Raw genomic sequence first — 16,686 nt, 5'->3', positions numbered from 1 at the left:
TAAAAGATGCCCAGAGATAGCAAAAACAACAAACCAGAATGTGCGTGGAAAATAAAGAGTGACCTAAAGCACACCTGGTGTCAGTTTAGGTTAAATGTGCATCCATTTCACATTAGGCTAATTCCTACAGCCAAATTTTTAAAGGTGTGTATGTGTCAGTAACCACATGCTTTCTCTTGGAAGTTTTAGTGCCCAGTATCTGGAAGGCAGGTGGGATCAAAACCAAACAAGTAAATAAAGCAAAACGTTTCAGGATAAAATGAACTGCAATCTCATTGTAGCCCTATTCAGACATTATGAAGTACGAGTTACAGATGTACACATTTGTGTGCAAATGGCTGAACCCACATTCATGTTAAAACTGAACCTGGGTACAGGCCCCCTGAAATGCAGGATACAGATAGGAAGTGTACTGCTGTTCAACACAACATGCGAATAACTGTACCTGCATACAGATCTGTTCCTATGTACACTGTACACTCTTCGTGCGGGTGTTGGACATAACGTGTGAATAGGGCTTGTGTTTCAAAGCATTTCCAAGACTGCTGCCTCATGCTAACATCGTAAGTGGGAAACCAGTCACTTAATCACAGAAAAAGGTCAGATGAGAATGAGGTCTAGAGGGAACCACCCTCGCAGTTGCTTAGTGCAAGTTAAAAATGTCCTTGCAATACACCGAAAGAGGGAACATCCCTAGCTGGGCTGCTTGTCAGGACCACGGGGCTTTCAAATCAAGATTCTCAGACACTGACAATCCCACTCCCAGTGAACAGGCATACCGAATACCGCTCTCTGCTTTTCCCTGCTCTGTGTCCACCGACAGGGATGCCATGGCGCTGACTGTCTCCGCCTCCTCTGCCTCGCCCTTCTGCGCCTCCAGCAGGGAGCAGCCGACAATTGCTGCGGAGCGTTTCACTGAGCTCCAGTGCTTGCCTGTAGCATAATGGGGCAATGTGTTATGCAGGAACTGCCAGGTGCTTCTGAACTCCTTTCCCGAAGGAGCAGCATGTGTGCAATGACGATTTACATTCTGGATGCTTTCTGAAAGAGCTGTGAATCCCCTGGAAGGAACAGTGGGATACTGGGAGAATGCTGCGGGCCTGATGGTCAGCTGGGGCAGGGCATCTTGGACAGCAGATCTTTCTCTCTGCCCTTACCCAAGTGGCATTGACTGGGCTCAGGCTACAGAGGGTCCCAAGCAAGTAGAGGATGTCTCATGATCCCGAGCCGAGAGCTGTGGCCAGGCAAGGACACTTCACAGTGTGCTAGGAACTGCTTTGCACCTTGGAGCCCCGCGACTATGGGCTGGAAACAGGTCAGGCACTGAGCTAGGTGGTCCCAGCACAGGCCTTTTGCCCTCCGAAGACTTGCTTTGCTAGCTGCATTCATTTTGATGGGTAGGTACTCAAAAGTAGCGATTCTCTTATATTTAGCAGAGGGGAGCAACTGGCTCTATCCATCCCCCCAGTGGCCGTTGCTGGTGTCTATCTTATGTTTCTTTTTAAGACTGTGAACCCTTTGGGGACAGGGAGCCTCTGTGTGTGTGTGTGTGTGTGTGTGTGTGTGTGTGTGTGTGTGTGTGTAAATCACTTTGGGAACTCTGGTTGAAAAGAGGTATATAAATATTTGTCATTGTAAATATTCGTCGGCGTTGTACTCAGAAAACACCTGACAGGCACAGCCTTAAAAAGCAATACAATCAAACAGTTCTTGTTCCGTACTGCCGAGTGCCTCCGACTTACTCTGGATATCAATGACTTTCTCCAGGGTGGCCACAGCATTGGCGTTGGGCTTTTGTTGCAACAGAGCTTGATCCAGCTGCTCCAGCTGTGCCAGAGAAAGAGAGAAAGAGAGTTCAGTTTCTACAGCAGAAGGTGCCAAGACTCAAAGCTGTCTGGAAGCCATGAGAAAGGCAAAGACCAAGGAGTGCAAAGAAAAGGTGAGGAAAGAGAGCAGAGAAGGCAGGAACAGAAAGGCAAGACAGACTCACCTTTTCTGTGACGCCTTGGGCATATGCCTACATTAGTTCTCTTCCCCTAAAGGACACCGGCAGGGTTCTCAAACATGGGTCCCCAGATGCTGCTGGACTACACTTCCCATCTCCCCCAGCTACAAGGACCAAGCCATTGTGGCTGAGGATGAAGGGAGTTGTAGTCCAACAACATCCGGGGATGCACAATTGAGAGGCTTCCTGCTAGCCACACTCACCTCAAGGCCAAGCAAGGAGGAGACGCAGGCCTCAGAGGCATCACAGATGGCTGTCAGATCATGACCTCCCTCCAACGCTAGAACAACACGCCCACCTGCCAGTTTCATCAGCTGCTTGGTTAGGTGTCCAAAACCTGTGTGGCCAAGGTGAAAACATAAAACTGTTGTCTTGTGCAATATATAGCATACCTTTCTTCCACCGCACTCAGAGCCTGGTGGAACATGTACAGGAGAGCTGGTGTTGAGCATGAACTGTCCCCTTTGCTAAGCAGGGCCTGTCTTGGTTTGCATTGGGATGGGTGCCAAGGTGCCATTTGCTGTTAAGATATTCCCCTTATGGAATGGGGCTCTAGCTCTGTGATAGAGAATCTGCCTGCATGCAGAAGGTTCATTCCCTGGCATCTCTAGGCATGGCTGGGAGAGACTCCTGCCTGAAACCTTGGAAAGCCGCTGCCAGTCAGTGCAGACCAGGGTTTCTGAACCTTGGGCCCCCCCCACACAAATGTTGGACTACAACTCCCATCATCCCCAGACATGGCCTTTGTGGCTGAAGATGATGGGAGTTGTAGTCCAAAAACATCTGGGGGCCCCAAGGTTAAGATACCCTGGTGTAGACAATACCAGGCTAGATGGACCAAGAGTCTGACTTGTTATAAAGGCAGCTTCCTATGATTCTAGAAAGTCTTCAAACCAATCACAGCAGAGAAAGTGGGGATAGATGTTCAGCTAGCCACTATCCATGGTGGTCTTTACTTTGCATTATTATTTAAACTATGTTTGTAAGCTACCTTGAAACATTTAGAAAGTGTGGCAGAGACAGTTTGCGTGAACAAATGATCAATGTTGCATCAGGACCACACACAGCTGCAGCTTCCACTAGTGTGACCCCACATACCATGCAGGAGTCCATAGCTCAGTGGCAAGGTATAGACTGTGCATGCTGGGAGTCCCAGGTTCAATCCCTGGCATCTGCAGTTAAAGGATCTCAGGTAGCAGGGCAGAAAAAGGGGACCCGAGACTCACGAGAATGGCTGCCAGTCAAAGCAAACAATACTGAGCTAGATGGATTAGTGGTCTGACTCGGTAGAAGGCAGCTTCATAAGTTCCTGTGGACAGAGTTTCGGCAGCAACTCTGCAGAACTCTGATCCGTTTAGCCCCACTCAATTCCATCCACCAGTTCCTCCCATCGTAGCACATGAAGGCAGGGCTTGGAAATGAAACCCGTCCACAATGACACACGGTGGCCACAGAGGATGATATGAAGACACATCATATAGCCACCTTGCTGAAGTTAAGCAGCAGACAGGGAGATTCTCTGGGAACTACAACTCCCATCATCCCCAGACATGGCCTTTGTGGCTGAAGATGATGGGAGCTGGTCCGAGGAGAGCTGGTCTTGTGGTAGCAAGCATGACTTGTCCCCATAGCTAAGCAGGGTCTGCCCTGGTTGCATATGAAAGGGAGACTAGAAGTATGGACACTGTGAGATATTCCCCTCAGGGGATGAAGCTGCTCTGGGAAGAGCAGAAAGTTTCAAGTTCCCTCCCTGGCTTCTCCAAGATAGGGCTGAGAGAAATTCCTGCCTGCAACCTTGGAGAAGCCGCTGCCAGTCTGTGAAGACAATACTGAGCTAGATAGACCAATGGTCTGACTCAGTATATGGCAGTTTCCTATGTTCCCTAACTCCACATATGCCATCTTCAGTTTCACAATGGAATAAGGGAGGGATATAAATGTAGGAAATAAATAACTAGTTATACAACATTGGCAGGGTTTCTGCCAGGAAGGGCGGCCTATTTTGTTTACTACCTGAGGATGGAGCCTCCCTCTCATACGTTCCACACTCACATTTGGCCGTGACAGAATATCCACCCAATGGGGACAGATGGCCTTCAACAGCATCGAAGCCGGCAGAAACGAGGACCACATCTGGTGAGAATTCATTGGCTATTGGCATCACCACAGTCCTAGGGGAAAACAGAAAGGAGCCCTCAAACTTTCACCCATGTGGACACTGCTGCCAGAAGGCCACACGCAAACCCCACCAAGGATAGCGTCTACTGGCACCCCTACCGAAAGGCAGTCAGATACTCCACATCACCAATGGGGGGATCCACTCCACCAGTCCAGGCAATGTTTACGTTGTAGCCTACACCAATCCCACTGCCAACCTGGAGGAGAAAAACCTCAGAATTAACTGAAGTTGGCTCTCAGTATAGCTTGGGCTAACAGGGGGAGGGGGAAAGGGGACAATAAGTCAATTATGCAACATAGGGTGGCCAGTCTGTCAACGGATTCCAGTGGGAGAGATGAGCTAAGAAGCAGGGAAAGGAGGGAGAGGCACCTGGGCAGCAGCAAGCAGGATGCATGCTGAGAAAAATGCTAGTCAATCTCAAAATACTGGGTGGTAGTGGACAGTGTTCTCTTTAACAGAGATTCCCAGATGTTGGCTACAACCCCCAGCATCCCAAGCTGCAATGCCTTTGGCTGGAGATTATAGGAGTTGTAGTCAACAACATCTGGGAATCCCTGTTACAGGGAACACTGGTGGTGAGGAAACAGTTCATACAAATGGACCATGTTTGCTTGGGAGGCTACAAATCCTCTTCGCGTTCTTGACCTCTCAGTGAAAAGGCTCTTGCCTCCATCCTCCTTGCCAAGCTATCTCCTAGACAGCAAAATCACTCCCCACACAAGATGGCCGCTCCCAAGAGGTAGGGTGGTGGGCGACATTTACGGATGAAATTCTGGTCTTCGTTGGGGTTCTGCAGCTCTTTTGGACAGCTCTGTTTTTCCTCTGCAATTCTCCCCTTCTTTGTAGAACCACTTTGGGTGTACACAGATCTACCTCTTTGCAGGAACCAGTGTGGGCTTTCCTGTTTTGGGGTGAGCTCTGCTCTCCTACGATGTCTTTGCTTGTTTGATGATGTACTTGGCTCTGAATCTAGTCAAAATCCACTTATTCTCCCTCCCCACAAACATTCAGCAGGATTTCCCTTTTATTTTTATTCAGTTTTAAAACACCCAATTTTGTCAAAGGGAGAACAGAAAGGGATTTCAATATGGTTTCAGCACTAGCATCTCCTATATTCCAAACACTAGCAATGAATACAGGTGAAGCATTTACCTCCTCAGGGGCTCCACTGCCTGGGAAGAAATTGCCGTTGTCATAGCGATGGAGGGAGATATAGAGTATGTTGGGGTCGCTGTAGAATGCCTGCTGAGTGCCATTACCATGGTGAATATCCTGCAGGAGCAAAGGGGAAGAATGTGACCAGGTATCGGCCAATAAGGACACATTGTCCTGAGCTAATCAAATCAGAGGAATGGCCCAATCCAGACTGAGATTAGTGATGGGCGTCAAAGGCCAAGTGCTCTTCTGCTATTGATGTCGTGGCAGACTACACCAGGGACTTTTACAGTAAATTGGAGAAGAATAAAATTAATTGCCACAAACAGACAAGTATCCAAGTATTTTATAAAAACAGGCTAAACAAAGCCAGCAGCTACTTGAGAGAAGTTTAGGCTGCAGTCCTAAGAACATTTACTTTGTAAGCCCAACCTGGATTTACTTACAAGTAAACATGCACAGGGCTGTTAGAGATCACAGTGGACAACAAATAAATACAGTTTTACAAACAGACCAAGAATCCAGCATCACTCCAAACCATGTCAACAGATGCCTCAGTTCCAAGATTCAGGAACCATTCAGGTCCACACAGAGTTCCTTTGGAACACCCTGTTGCTTCTTGGGCACAGTTCAAGGAAGATGCTGGAAGGGATTCAGAGGATGCACAAGGTGCCAAAAGGCAAATCCTATGAAGACAGGCTGAAGGAACTGGGCATGCTTCGCTGAACAAACAAGGAGATGATAGATGTCATAATCGGCACAAGAGGCCATCCAAATGGACAGGCTCACACATAAGCCTCTTGTGTCAGTGCAGCAAACCGAAAAGCGGCAACTTTGCTGAGGTTAAGCAAATCTAGCTCTGTGGCAAGTCCAAGGGTAGCATTCAGGTATGTTACCACTTTTTCAATGAATGGAGCGATAAGCAAATTTTCACATTGATATTATATATACCCACTGCCAAGAGAATATCTACTATAAAGGCCTTTAAAAAACAAAAAAAACCCTCTTAAATATTATAGATAGTATCTGTAATATGCAAAATATGTCAATAGCAGAATTTTTGGACATAATTTCTGATACTATTACTGACATTTCAGATACTATAACATTTAAGGGTTTTTATTAAAAAAATATGGCCTTATAGTAGGAGATGTTCTCTTGCCAGTGGGTATGCATAATATCAAGCTGAAAAACTGTTTATGGTTACAGTCACTGAAAAAGTAGTAACATGCCTGATTCTGTTACCCTTGGAATTGCCCTCTGGTCACTCCCTGGATGGAAGACCACCAAGGAATGCTGCCTTGAGTTCCATGGTGGAAGAAAAGCAGGTTATCGATGTCATCCATACATCTGTTTAGTTGTGCAGGAACAGCATGGAGACACAAGGGCCTGCACCGGGCAAGAGAGGATGTGGGAAGGACAAACAAATGAAAAGAGCAGCCCAGCATGCAGCTATGGTTCTTTCAGACAGGTCAGCTTCTCATACAGTGGAGCAACACTGCCCCAGGAATCCCTTGAAAAAGAAAGCTGCTGTTCTCTACAATTGCCAGGGCCCAATTATTCCTTTATTTTTTGTACACAGACATGCATACAGCCCCATCTAGTATACACGATGCATATATGTAGAACTAGCTGTGCTTTATTAGATTTGAATTATAATTTGCAGGCGACTCTTCCACAGAATTGTGCCCAAGGTAGTCCACAATGCACAATACTGTAACTGGTAGCAAAACAGAATATCAACAGTTCCGTCAGGAGCACTCTAGTAAGCTGACAAGCCAGCAGAAGGCAAGACAGGTAAAAGAAGCCTCTGTGTGTGTGTGTGTGTGTGTGTGTGTGTGTGTGTGTGTGTGTGTGTAAAAGGAGTGGTGACCTCCTACAGTGGCAGCCATAGACACCCTTACCCAGTCCACAATGAGGATTTTGCTGATGGCAAGTTTTTGCTGGAGGAGCTTGGCAGCAATGGCAACAGAGTTGAAGAAGCAGAAGCCCCTGTGAGACAAAAAAGAAGAAGAAGAAAAAGAGGAAAATGACACGGTCAGAATACTGCAACAAAGCAAAGAGCCATCGTGTTGGGCTAGCTAGCCCGCTCTCTCCAGAGGGAGCCAGCCAGGTTCCTTTGGGAAGCTCACAAGCAGGGTAAGGTGAAGAAAGCTATTCTCGGTAGTCTGACAGCATCTCCAGCATCTGGATTCCTCTGAAAACAGAGGGAACAACTTTTCCTACTGAACCTCTGAAGCTGCCTTGTGCGGAGTCATTATGCAAGGCCTATCTTGCTCAGTACTGCCGACACCGACTGGCAGTGGCTCTGGAGGCTTCTAAGAGGGCCCCCAAGCAACTGAAAAAAATAGGCATATTATTCCATGGTCAGGGGCCACTGACCCTGGAATAAACCCACGTGCAAGGACAAGATTCCAAACCAAAGTGGCTCACAGGACTTCAGGAGAGGAACAGACAGAAAGTGACATTCATGTGAAGGGAAAACAAACCCCAACCCTCATCTTCTGCCCCCCCCATCTTCACATTCCAAACAGAAAGCAGGGATTGTTCATTTAGAGTTAAGTATACATATCCCCCTTTTCCTCCTTGGTGCTTCACACTCACATAGCTGTGGACTCTTCTGCATGATGACCTGGTGGCCGGATGACAGCAAATCCATTCTGCAGGGCGAAAAAGATGCAGATAAAGGGCGGCCAAGTGCAGCCCCCAGTTCACCACTCTTCACCCACAGAGCAAGGTCATGGAGTACCACAAACGGGGAGCAGGAATTCCACACTGAGGTGCATCCAGGGCAGAACACACACACGCCGCCATTTCCTTGAGACACTCCATACATGCTCAGATATGCTAGCCCTACACTGATCTCATTTTAGAGCTGCTTCTTGTCAAAGGCACGCGCTCAGAAACACTTTGATTGAAGCACTAGAATTTTTTAGCACAGAAACTGGGGATCCTAGCAGTAGTTGGGACATGTTTCTTTGTGTACCTGGCTGTCAGCAACAACTAAGCAAGGCTAACTGTCGCCAAAATTCTGTTTTGTACGGCAAGACTACCCATCCGCCCCGTGCTGACAGCAGAGGCATATCTAGGAGAAATAGCGCCTAGGGCAAGCAATGAAATTGCGCCCCCTTGTCCAAATATCTGACACCCATCTTTCAGATAACTTTACCATAATATCAAACATACAAGTCAAGCTCGTTAATCTTTTAATATTTCAAAAACTATTTAGCAGTGGATGTAGCCAGACCAAAAAATGCTGGGAAACTACAAATTTCAGTATGCTGGGGCTCATGAAATACCCAAATACTATGTGGAGATGTACTTGGAAAACTAAACAGAAGTGCCTGTCTAATTCTCTACTGTGCATTGTAGCATCACTATTACATAAGTTTTAAAAATAAATGAAGAATTTGGCTTTTCCCAGATACTCTGAAGATAATTAAAAGATATGCAGAGTAAACTGTGTCACTGCTTGGAATATATTCTAGTATTTCAGAAAGACAGTTAAAATGAGAGAAATAGAGCAAGAAACTCCCAGTGGCCTTAATACTAAGGATTTCACACTGAGTCAAAGACAAACTCACCATTAATAGCCATATTATTAAGACATCACATTTAACTCACTTATCACAAGAAGCAAAGTAAGAGCAAATGAATGCAATCCTAGCTCATAAGCTTCAGCTCAGTATTCACAAGCCCTGATTCTCTGTACATAGTGCCAAACTGAATATGTGTACAGTGACTTATATTATATTATGCTATATTATATTATGCTATATTATAACAATTTTTTTTTACCTGTAGCCCCTTCGGGGGGCTTCCTAAAGCCTGGGGGTGGTGTCTGAAAAGGTTCCCCCTCCCCCCGCTGGCAATTCACCACCACAGCCCATCCCGGGCTGATTTTTGGGCCTGTTTGGGCCTGCAAAGATTGGTGTGGTGGCCATTTTGGAGGCTGCCACGCATGCTCAAATGGCCTCTGTGAGGTCTGGCAAGGCCTAGGGCCTCACAGGGACCATTTGAGCATGTGCAGTGGCCATTTAAAAAAAAAAAATATATATATATATATATATATATATATATATATATATATATATATATTTTAATGGCCACCGAAAACAAAATGGCCATCACGCATGCTCAAATGGCCTCTGTGAGGCCTGGCATGGCCTAGGGCCTCACAGAGGCCATTTGTGCATGTGTGGTGACCATTTTGTTTTCGGTCTCCATTAAAATTTTTTTGAAATTTTTTTAAAATGGTGCCTCCCTCAAGTGGCACCCGGGGCACATGCCCTGCCTGCCTCACCCTAAATATGCCCCTGGCTGACAGTCCTCCCATATTTGCCTAGCCTTCAGTATCCTATTTTACCCACCCTCTTTGATGTCTCAGTATTTAGGAGAGCAGGGTTCTTGGAACCACTCCCCTCCTCTGCTCCCCGGGTTGCTTCGTCTTAGAGGTGGGCATATTGCCTCCCAACCTCAGCCTTCTCTCTTGCTGCCTGTCTCCTCCTGGGTCCCTAGCCTGCTTTCTAAACAGATGCTGGCAATCCCATGCCTCTGCATTAATGCCACAGGCCAAAAACGCCAAGCTCTCACAGGAGCTTGCAGCCAAAAACTGGGGCTGCTTCTGGCTCATTGGCTGGTGCCATGTCCTGCACTGCTCTTGGACCCTGCTCTAGATCCCTGCCGTTTCTGCTCCTCGTGTCCCTGCTCTCCCAGGGCCCCACCAGAATACCCTCAATTGTCAGCAGTCAGGAAAGGGCCCTGCTTCCCAGCACAGGTTTAGAGTGGGGTGGTGATGGTGGTTTGCAACATGGAGAAGTTGCGTGCTGGGCAGAACTCACCTTAAGCTCCCCAGATGCCACTTTGAAGGCCAGCTCCACCAAGCATCCAACAGCCATGCGGACCGCACTGGATGAGTGCATCTCGTTCCACACTGTGTCACTGTCAACCTGCCATGGAAGGTACAGATCAGAGCACCTGCAGGAACTAAAAGGTGAAGTAGGGCAAAACTGTCCAGCTTTTAAAATCACCTCCTGGGGCTTGAGGGTAGGCAGGAACTTTATACGGGTTATCAGCAGTACTGAAGGGCCAAGCTAGACATGAAGATACATAGAAGATACATGAGTGCATCTCTGCCTCTTTCAAGATCTTGTTGGTCACCGTAAGCGGAAAGCCTGGAGTGATGCCCACTCTTTGGGCATTTTCCAGCCATCCAAGTGGGGGCTGGGGCTTCCTGGTGAATTTGGAGGAGGGGGGAAAGAGGCTGCAAAGGAAACAATAAGGGGATGGGTTGGGTGTGTCATTGTGTAGGCTGTGCCAATGGACTAGCATAAGGACAATCTCTGGGTGCACATGTGTGGATGCATGCTTAGTTTTTTAAGAAGAGAAGTGTCAAGGTTCACACATGCCTGAAAATTGAGGGAAATTCACAGACTTGACAGTAGCGGACCCATTTCTTTGAATGTGTGTCTGTCTTGATCATGTACAAAGTGAGGGCTGGGATGTTTTAAAGACTGCAAGGGCGTGTGTGTAGGTGAAGAGCCATAGAGCTAGGAGATGAGGCGTAGCCCATTTAGATGGGGGCAAACAGAGGCTCACATACTGTGCAGCTGCAAGGCTCTACGAAGCATGTCTGAGCTGCCGCGGAGCCAGATTGTTCCATTCCTACTAACCACTGCACAATCACAGTTGTGATGCTACTCCCCTTTCTCCTAACAGAAGTAGTGTTGCAACTGCAACTGCACAATGGTTAGTAGGAACGGAACAGACCAGCTTTGCAGCAGTGTGGATCTGCTTTGCAGAGCTTCAAAGCAGCACAGATGGTTCTAACCTTTGCTGTATGCAAGCCAGTGTTCACAGCAGGGCTTCACAGACCCAGAGATGCTCATTCTATAGAGCCCAAATGTTCTGGAAAGGTATTTTCCAAACCATAATATGGTCTCTGGGAAGGAGAGCTTGAGAGACCTGAAGGCAGAGTTACAGGAAAATCCAGAAGGACAGGAAGATATGATAAACATCAGAGACACAATGTGACAAAATACAAATGAGGTTCTAAGAAGGAACACAAAAAGTCCCCTAAGCATATTTCTCCAAAAAGCACAGTTTCTTTGAGAACCATGTACTCACCCCAATACCGCCACATGGGAGGACAGCATACATCTTCTGAGTAAGGGGACCTGCAGAAACCGTGAGACAGAGAAGAAGCCAGAACACACTTACAACAGGTGGGGAACATGTCAGGCATGTGTACACAAAAACCCATACCCTGTTTACTTTGGAGAAGCCAACAGGATGAGAATGGGGACCTTATAAAGAGGTGGAGCACAGAAGATTTGTACCACAACGAGATCTTATGCCATTGTCAAAAAGACAGACTTTCACACAACAAATTATCCATAACGAATGGCATCTGCACAGCACATATACTCAGGGAAGACTATTTACTGTCATAACCACCCTGAGCCATTTTTGGAAGGGCGGTATATAAATTAAATAAAAAATTTAAATAATAATAATAACTACAGTGAAATGGCCATTTTGTCTGTACCATTCATGAAAATCTCAGCATTCATTAAAAAGAGCAAAATTTCTAGTTCCCAACAGATGTAGAGGTAAGGCTTAAAGGGCATGTAATGAAAAAAGAAGTACTGATGAATCAGACATGCATAATTACAACATCTGATAGGATTGGTATTCTTGTTCATTGTTCCCAAAATGTTTCAATTTGCAAGATCTTTCTCAAAGAAATTTAAACATCTGGTTTACATGGAGTTGTGCTGAATTATCTCCTAAGATATTTAAATTCCTTTGAGAAAGATTTTGCAAATTGAAACACACTGGGAACAATAAATAAGATCTGGTCAGCTGTTTCTTTGTATGGTTTAAAGGGGAAGGCAGCATTTGCTAAAAAGCTCTGATATTCGAAAGCATTTAGGAAAATATTCTAATGTACCTTCCTTCCCTTTCCCTTCCCTCACTGTATTTAAGCACTAAATCTGATCCTACCTATTACCCAGAAAAATACAGAATTGTATTTGAATCACACTGTGATTCAAAAACACTCAGACTTTTGCACCAAGAAAAGTCCAATTATGTGATCTTTATATATCATACAAACAAGTTGGTATAAAATTGCTGCTTCTGCTACTTATAAGAAAAGGCACTAAAGTTTGGCCTTCTGGATATCCTGATCAGCCCCTCCTGCAGGTTTCTGATACTTCACCAAGCACTGCCCACATACTTTCCAGTCAAATGTTTACAACCATAAAGACTAGCACCTTTATTTTATTTCTTTGAAGTGAAAACTGAAATTGTCAAGATACTGAATTTTGGACCTATACTAAAGCCTCTGCTTGTGCAGCTTATGTTGAATATCTCATTATTCTCATCCATCTCCATCATGACATCATTGATCCTTCCATTCCTTCTAAGTTCAAATCTCAAATCCCCTTTCCCTCTCTCTCCTCCCGTATCTCCTGCTATGCTGCTCCCTATGCCTGGACCGGCTTTTTTTCTATTTATCTAAACGCAACCCTTCCCTCTTTCATCTTCTTACAACAGCCCCTTCTTCAGAAAAGCCTCTTGACTCATCCTGGTCTTATATGACCTGCATCCCTTACCCCCTCTTGACCCTTCTCTACCCCATTTTCACTACTCATCTGTAAATCCCTAACCCCTGCTTACAGCCTGGTCATGTGTCTCAAATGTAGATGGCAAGACCTCTGGCTTGGAGAACACACCACTACTCTTCTGTACAACGCTCAGCCTACAGTAGATAATAAAGACATGTGAAATAACAACCGGACTCCCTACCTAGCAATTTCTTGCTGTCAAGTTTTTGCCGATTCAGGGGGCTGGTTCCATATAGTAACGTGTGATGCTCCGAATGGACTGTCTGGATTTCATCTAGCGTTGCTTTCCGGCCTCGGATCCTCTAGTAGGGGAAAAAGAGAGAGATCGGGGCAGAAGGTATAAGTAGGGATTCTGAAAATCCTTTGTAACAGCTCTCTGTCCGATGTCGCAGTTGATTCCAAAGTCATTTTTACCAACACGGATCCTGAGATTTGTGTCAGTTTTTTGGTTAATTTGGTTGATGAGTGTCAGTACAATGCCAGCTTCAATCTAGGTCAATCTCAGGCTAGGGGGCCAGCAACCACCTGTTCTGGGGCCAAATTTGGCCATGACTTCCAAACCGCTCTCTTTCTCATCCACTGGTATGCCCAGTCTCTCTATCACTTTTGTAGTATCCATTCTAATTGTAAATCATGCGTGGGGGGGAAGGGTTTGTGGCCTTTCAGCCCCTACTATCCTTTGTTCCTGAACGTACAGTGGAGAAGTCTTCACCTTTTGTATATTACAATCCAAATGTTCAGAAACTTCTGACACTGTTTAAGTAAGTTAACAACATTCTTACCATGTTCTCCTTTCCTGGGACAATCTCAGTGTAAAAGAGCCTGCTGTTAGGTGAAGAATTCAACAGATTCTGGAAATATTTCTCGCACAAAGGGTACAATACGAATATGAAGCTTCCTAATAGGAAGCAGCCTTCTACTACAATAGGAAACCGTCTTCTTCAAGCAGAGGTCTTCCCCAGCCATACCTGGAGATGCCAGAAATTGAACCTGGGACCTTCTGCATGCAAAGTAGGTGCTTTACCACTAAGCTATGGCTCCTACAAGTCAAACTGTGTGGTTTGTGACCCAGTATGGTTTATGCTGACTGGCGGCAGCTCTCTAAGGTCTCGGGCATTTTGCAGCCCTCCTAACCGAGATCATTTTAGCTGGAGATTGAATCTACAACCTTCTACACACCAAGTATGTGCTCTAAGTTATGGCCCCACCCCAAGTTTCTCCACGAAGTTAACAGGCATTCCATAAGGTTATACGGAATCATCATATCACTGCAGAAAAGGCCGGAATTTGGTGAAGGTAGTTTTCCCTTCCCTTGGAGAACTGCAGAATTCATTTAACTGATGGAAACAGGCAGGAGACTTCAAAACAGTGCCTGCTTCATCTCATGCTGAATCAAGTATGAATCAATTCCTGAATCAAGTATTTCTAGACTCAAGTATTTCTAGACTCCCCTAACCCGAGAAAGAACAAGGCCCTAATCTGCAGTCTGAACGGGCACGGCACAGACACAGGTTTACTTCATCTGCTGTCTGTGAGAACTAGACTTAAAAGTGACATGTGGTCAGACAATTGCAAGGCTGGGATAAGGAGAACATGGGTGTCAGAAAACAGGAAACTGGGCAGGAAGAGGAGTGACTGCACCAGGTGACAGACCACCTCAGTGCCCACCATCCCCAACTTAAAAGTGGTCCATTAATAGTATTTGCCAACCTGGCCTTAGAATACCAAATGTCCCTAACAAAAAGCTGGTGTTTAATATTTCTCCACTAGGTGGCTCAGCATTTCATTGAGTTATATGGAATTACCACATAATGACAGGAAGGCAGGAATTCAGTTCTGAAAATAACTCCCCCTCTCCTTGGAGAATTGTTGGATCCACTCAGCTGATGAAAGCAGCAGGACTAGCTCAGAGAACAGCAAGGCCTAACTGGGACCCAATTTCATAAGATGTGCTCTCTCTCTCCCTTGGAGATTTCTCTTCAAAGGAAAGCAAACAAGAACAAAGAAGCACCAAGTTGATGCATCTGAACCTTGGTAGATTGCTGCGTTAGCACAGAACAGTACAGCATCAGAACTCACGGCCCATTCTATATGGAGTGGAGCTTATCATTCATATACTTACCTCTAACGGTCAAAGTGAGTGAACAACTTCATTTTAAAATCAACATATGTGATATTTTCTTTTAACTGGTCACAAAATGTATGAGTTGTATTTATTTGTATTCCATATGCCAAAGCTTCTCAAAACTTGGGTCCCCAGCTGTTGATGGACTACAAATCTCATCATCCCCAGCCACAATGGCCTTTGTGGCTGGGGATGATGGGAGTTGTAGTCGAACATCTGAGGACCCCCGGCTTATGCATTTGTTTAAGGTTCATCTTCACACCAGGGTGAGTCAAACTGTCAAAGACTGAATTCACTTACACCCTTAAGGTGGTTTGAAGAGCGGGTGTTTGTGTAATTCCAAATGTTGGGAATGAGGGTGATGATACAGAGTCAAGCATAGATCTTGAAAACTGCACAGATAAAACTAGCAGAATTCTACAGGCCAATACCAGGCTGCAAAAGCCTCTTTATGCTATGAACTGAGGGTGCTTTCACAAGAGACACTGTGAAAATTTTTTTAAAAAAATTATTATTTGCCCATGACAACTTCACACCCACCTGCTTGGTGCATCTTCAAATGTTAATATTTTCATGCTTTAGAATTATCACACCCAGCATTTCCTGATGCAGAAGAGGTCATGTCCCCGGGTAGAGACCCTGTTGTTGCTATGGTGAAAAAGTGGCAATCGGCATACAATAATGCATATCTTTAAGACCACCGTTGTCTTGATCATGGCAACGGGATGCACCAGATCATTGGAATTAAAAACAGCCACATTTTCAAGGGCTGTCATTTGAATGTTTAAAAAATGATGTCCACCATTTTAAGTGCTATGATAACCTTATTCACATCAACAGTAATAATAATTTAAAAACCCATGCACATACACACACATATACACAGAAAACTATTTTTAGCATCACTTGTGATAGCACCCTTTAATCAGTTTCAAAGTGATTTAACTGCCAGAAGCAGCCCAAATAACCCAATTCCAATCAAATACATCTGCATGTAATTTCCCCCTTGGCTCATTTTAGACATCTTGAAGATGTCTCATCCAGTTGTGTGCACAGACTACCATCTAGGAGTCAGCGTTAGTGCAATGTCACCATCCTAAAGGGGCACTACGAACTTAGGGCTGACATAAGCATGCACCCACATGCTGGAAAGAAGTGTTCCTGCTGCAGAGAGCTTCCTGGGCTCTGTAGTTCCAATCGCACGGGGGGGGGGGGGAGGAGGACTCCTGCCAATTTCTTCTTCCCTTGGAAGTGCCCTGCGTTACCCGAAAATATGTCCCTGAGGGTCACATAAAACTTTTCATGTTGACAGATACCATTCTTATTTCATCCACTGTCTATTTTCCACATACATCCTTCTCAATAACTCAAGTACAAAAATACATAAAAATAACAGTAATTAAAAAACTGTAAATATAAAATACACTACACCCACAGCTATTCTTCTGATGTATAGACTTAATTCACAGAGTGGCTGCTGTACCGCACAACATTCTGTCTTACTTGTAACAGACTGTGTGCACAGCTGCGCTAGGATGTACTTGCACAAACATGGGAAATCACACCAATGCAGTTGCACGGTTGACATCCA

General features: G+C 45.4%; 1 protein-coding gene across 8 annotated transcripts in view; it reads right to left on the bottom strand.

Annotated features, from left to right (window-relative positions):
- The window catches only part of HDAC5 (histone deacetylase 5), a 138,530-nt gene that overhangs the window by 8,465 nt on the left and 113,379 nt on the right, over nt 1-16,686 (bottom strand). For all 8 annotated transcript variants that reach the window (XM_053265633.1, XM_053265632.1, XM_053265634.1 and 5 more), the window contains 11 exons: nt 13,152-13,272; nt 11,466-11,515; nt 10,181-10,288; nt 7,944-7,999; nt 7,244-7,331; nt 5,337-5,456; nt 4,283-4,380; nt 4,058-4,176; nt 2,209-2,342; nt 1,743-1,827; nt 780-933 (listed from right to left, as the gene is read on the bottom strand). In XM_053265633.1, the coding sequence (XP_053121608.1) occupies nt 780-933; nt 1,743-1,827; nt 2,209-2,342; nt 4,058-4,176; nt 4,283-4,380; nt 5,337-5,456; nt 7,244-7,331; nt 7,944-7,999; nt 10,181-10,288; nt 11,466-11,515; nt 13,152-13,272 (1,133 nt within the window). The remainder of the gene's footprint in view (nt 1-779; nt 934-1,742; nt 1,828-2,208; nt 2,343-4,057; nt 4,177-4,282; nt 4,381-5,336; nt 5,457-7,243; nt 7,332-7,943; nt 8,000-10,180; nt 10,289-11,465; nt 11,516-13,151; nt 13,273-16,686) is intronic.

This window comes from Hemicordylus capensis, chromosome 6 (assembly GCF_027244095.1).
Source record: "Hemicordylus capensis ecotype Gifberg chromosome 6, rHemCap1.1.pri, whole genome shotgun sequence".
In the NCBI taxonomy this organism is placed as follows: domain Eukaryota; kingdom Metazoa; phylum Chordata; class Lepidosauria; order Squamata; family Cordylidae; genus Hemicordylus; species Hemicordylus capensis.
This window is presented reverse-complemented; position numbering and strand designations above follow the sequence as displayed.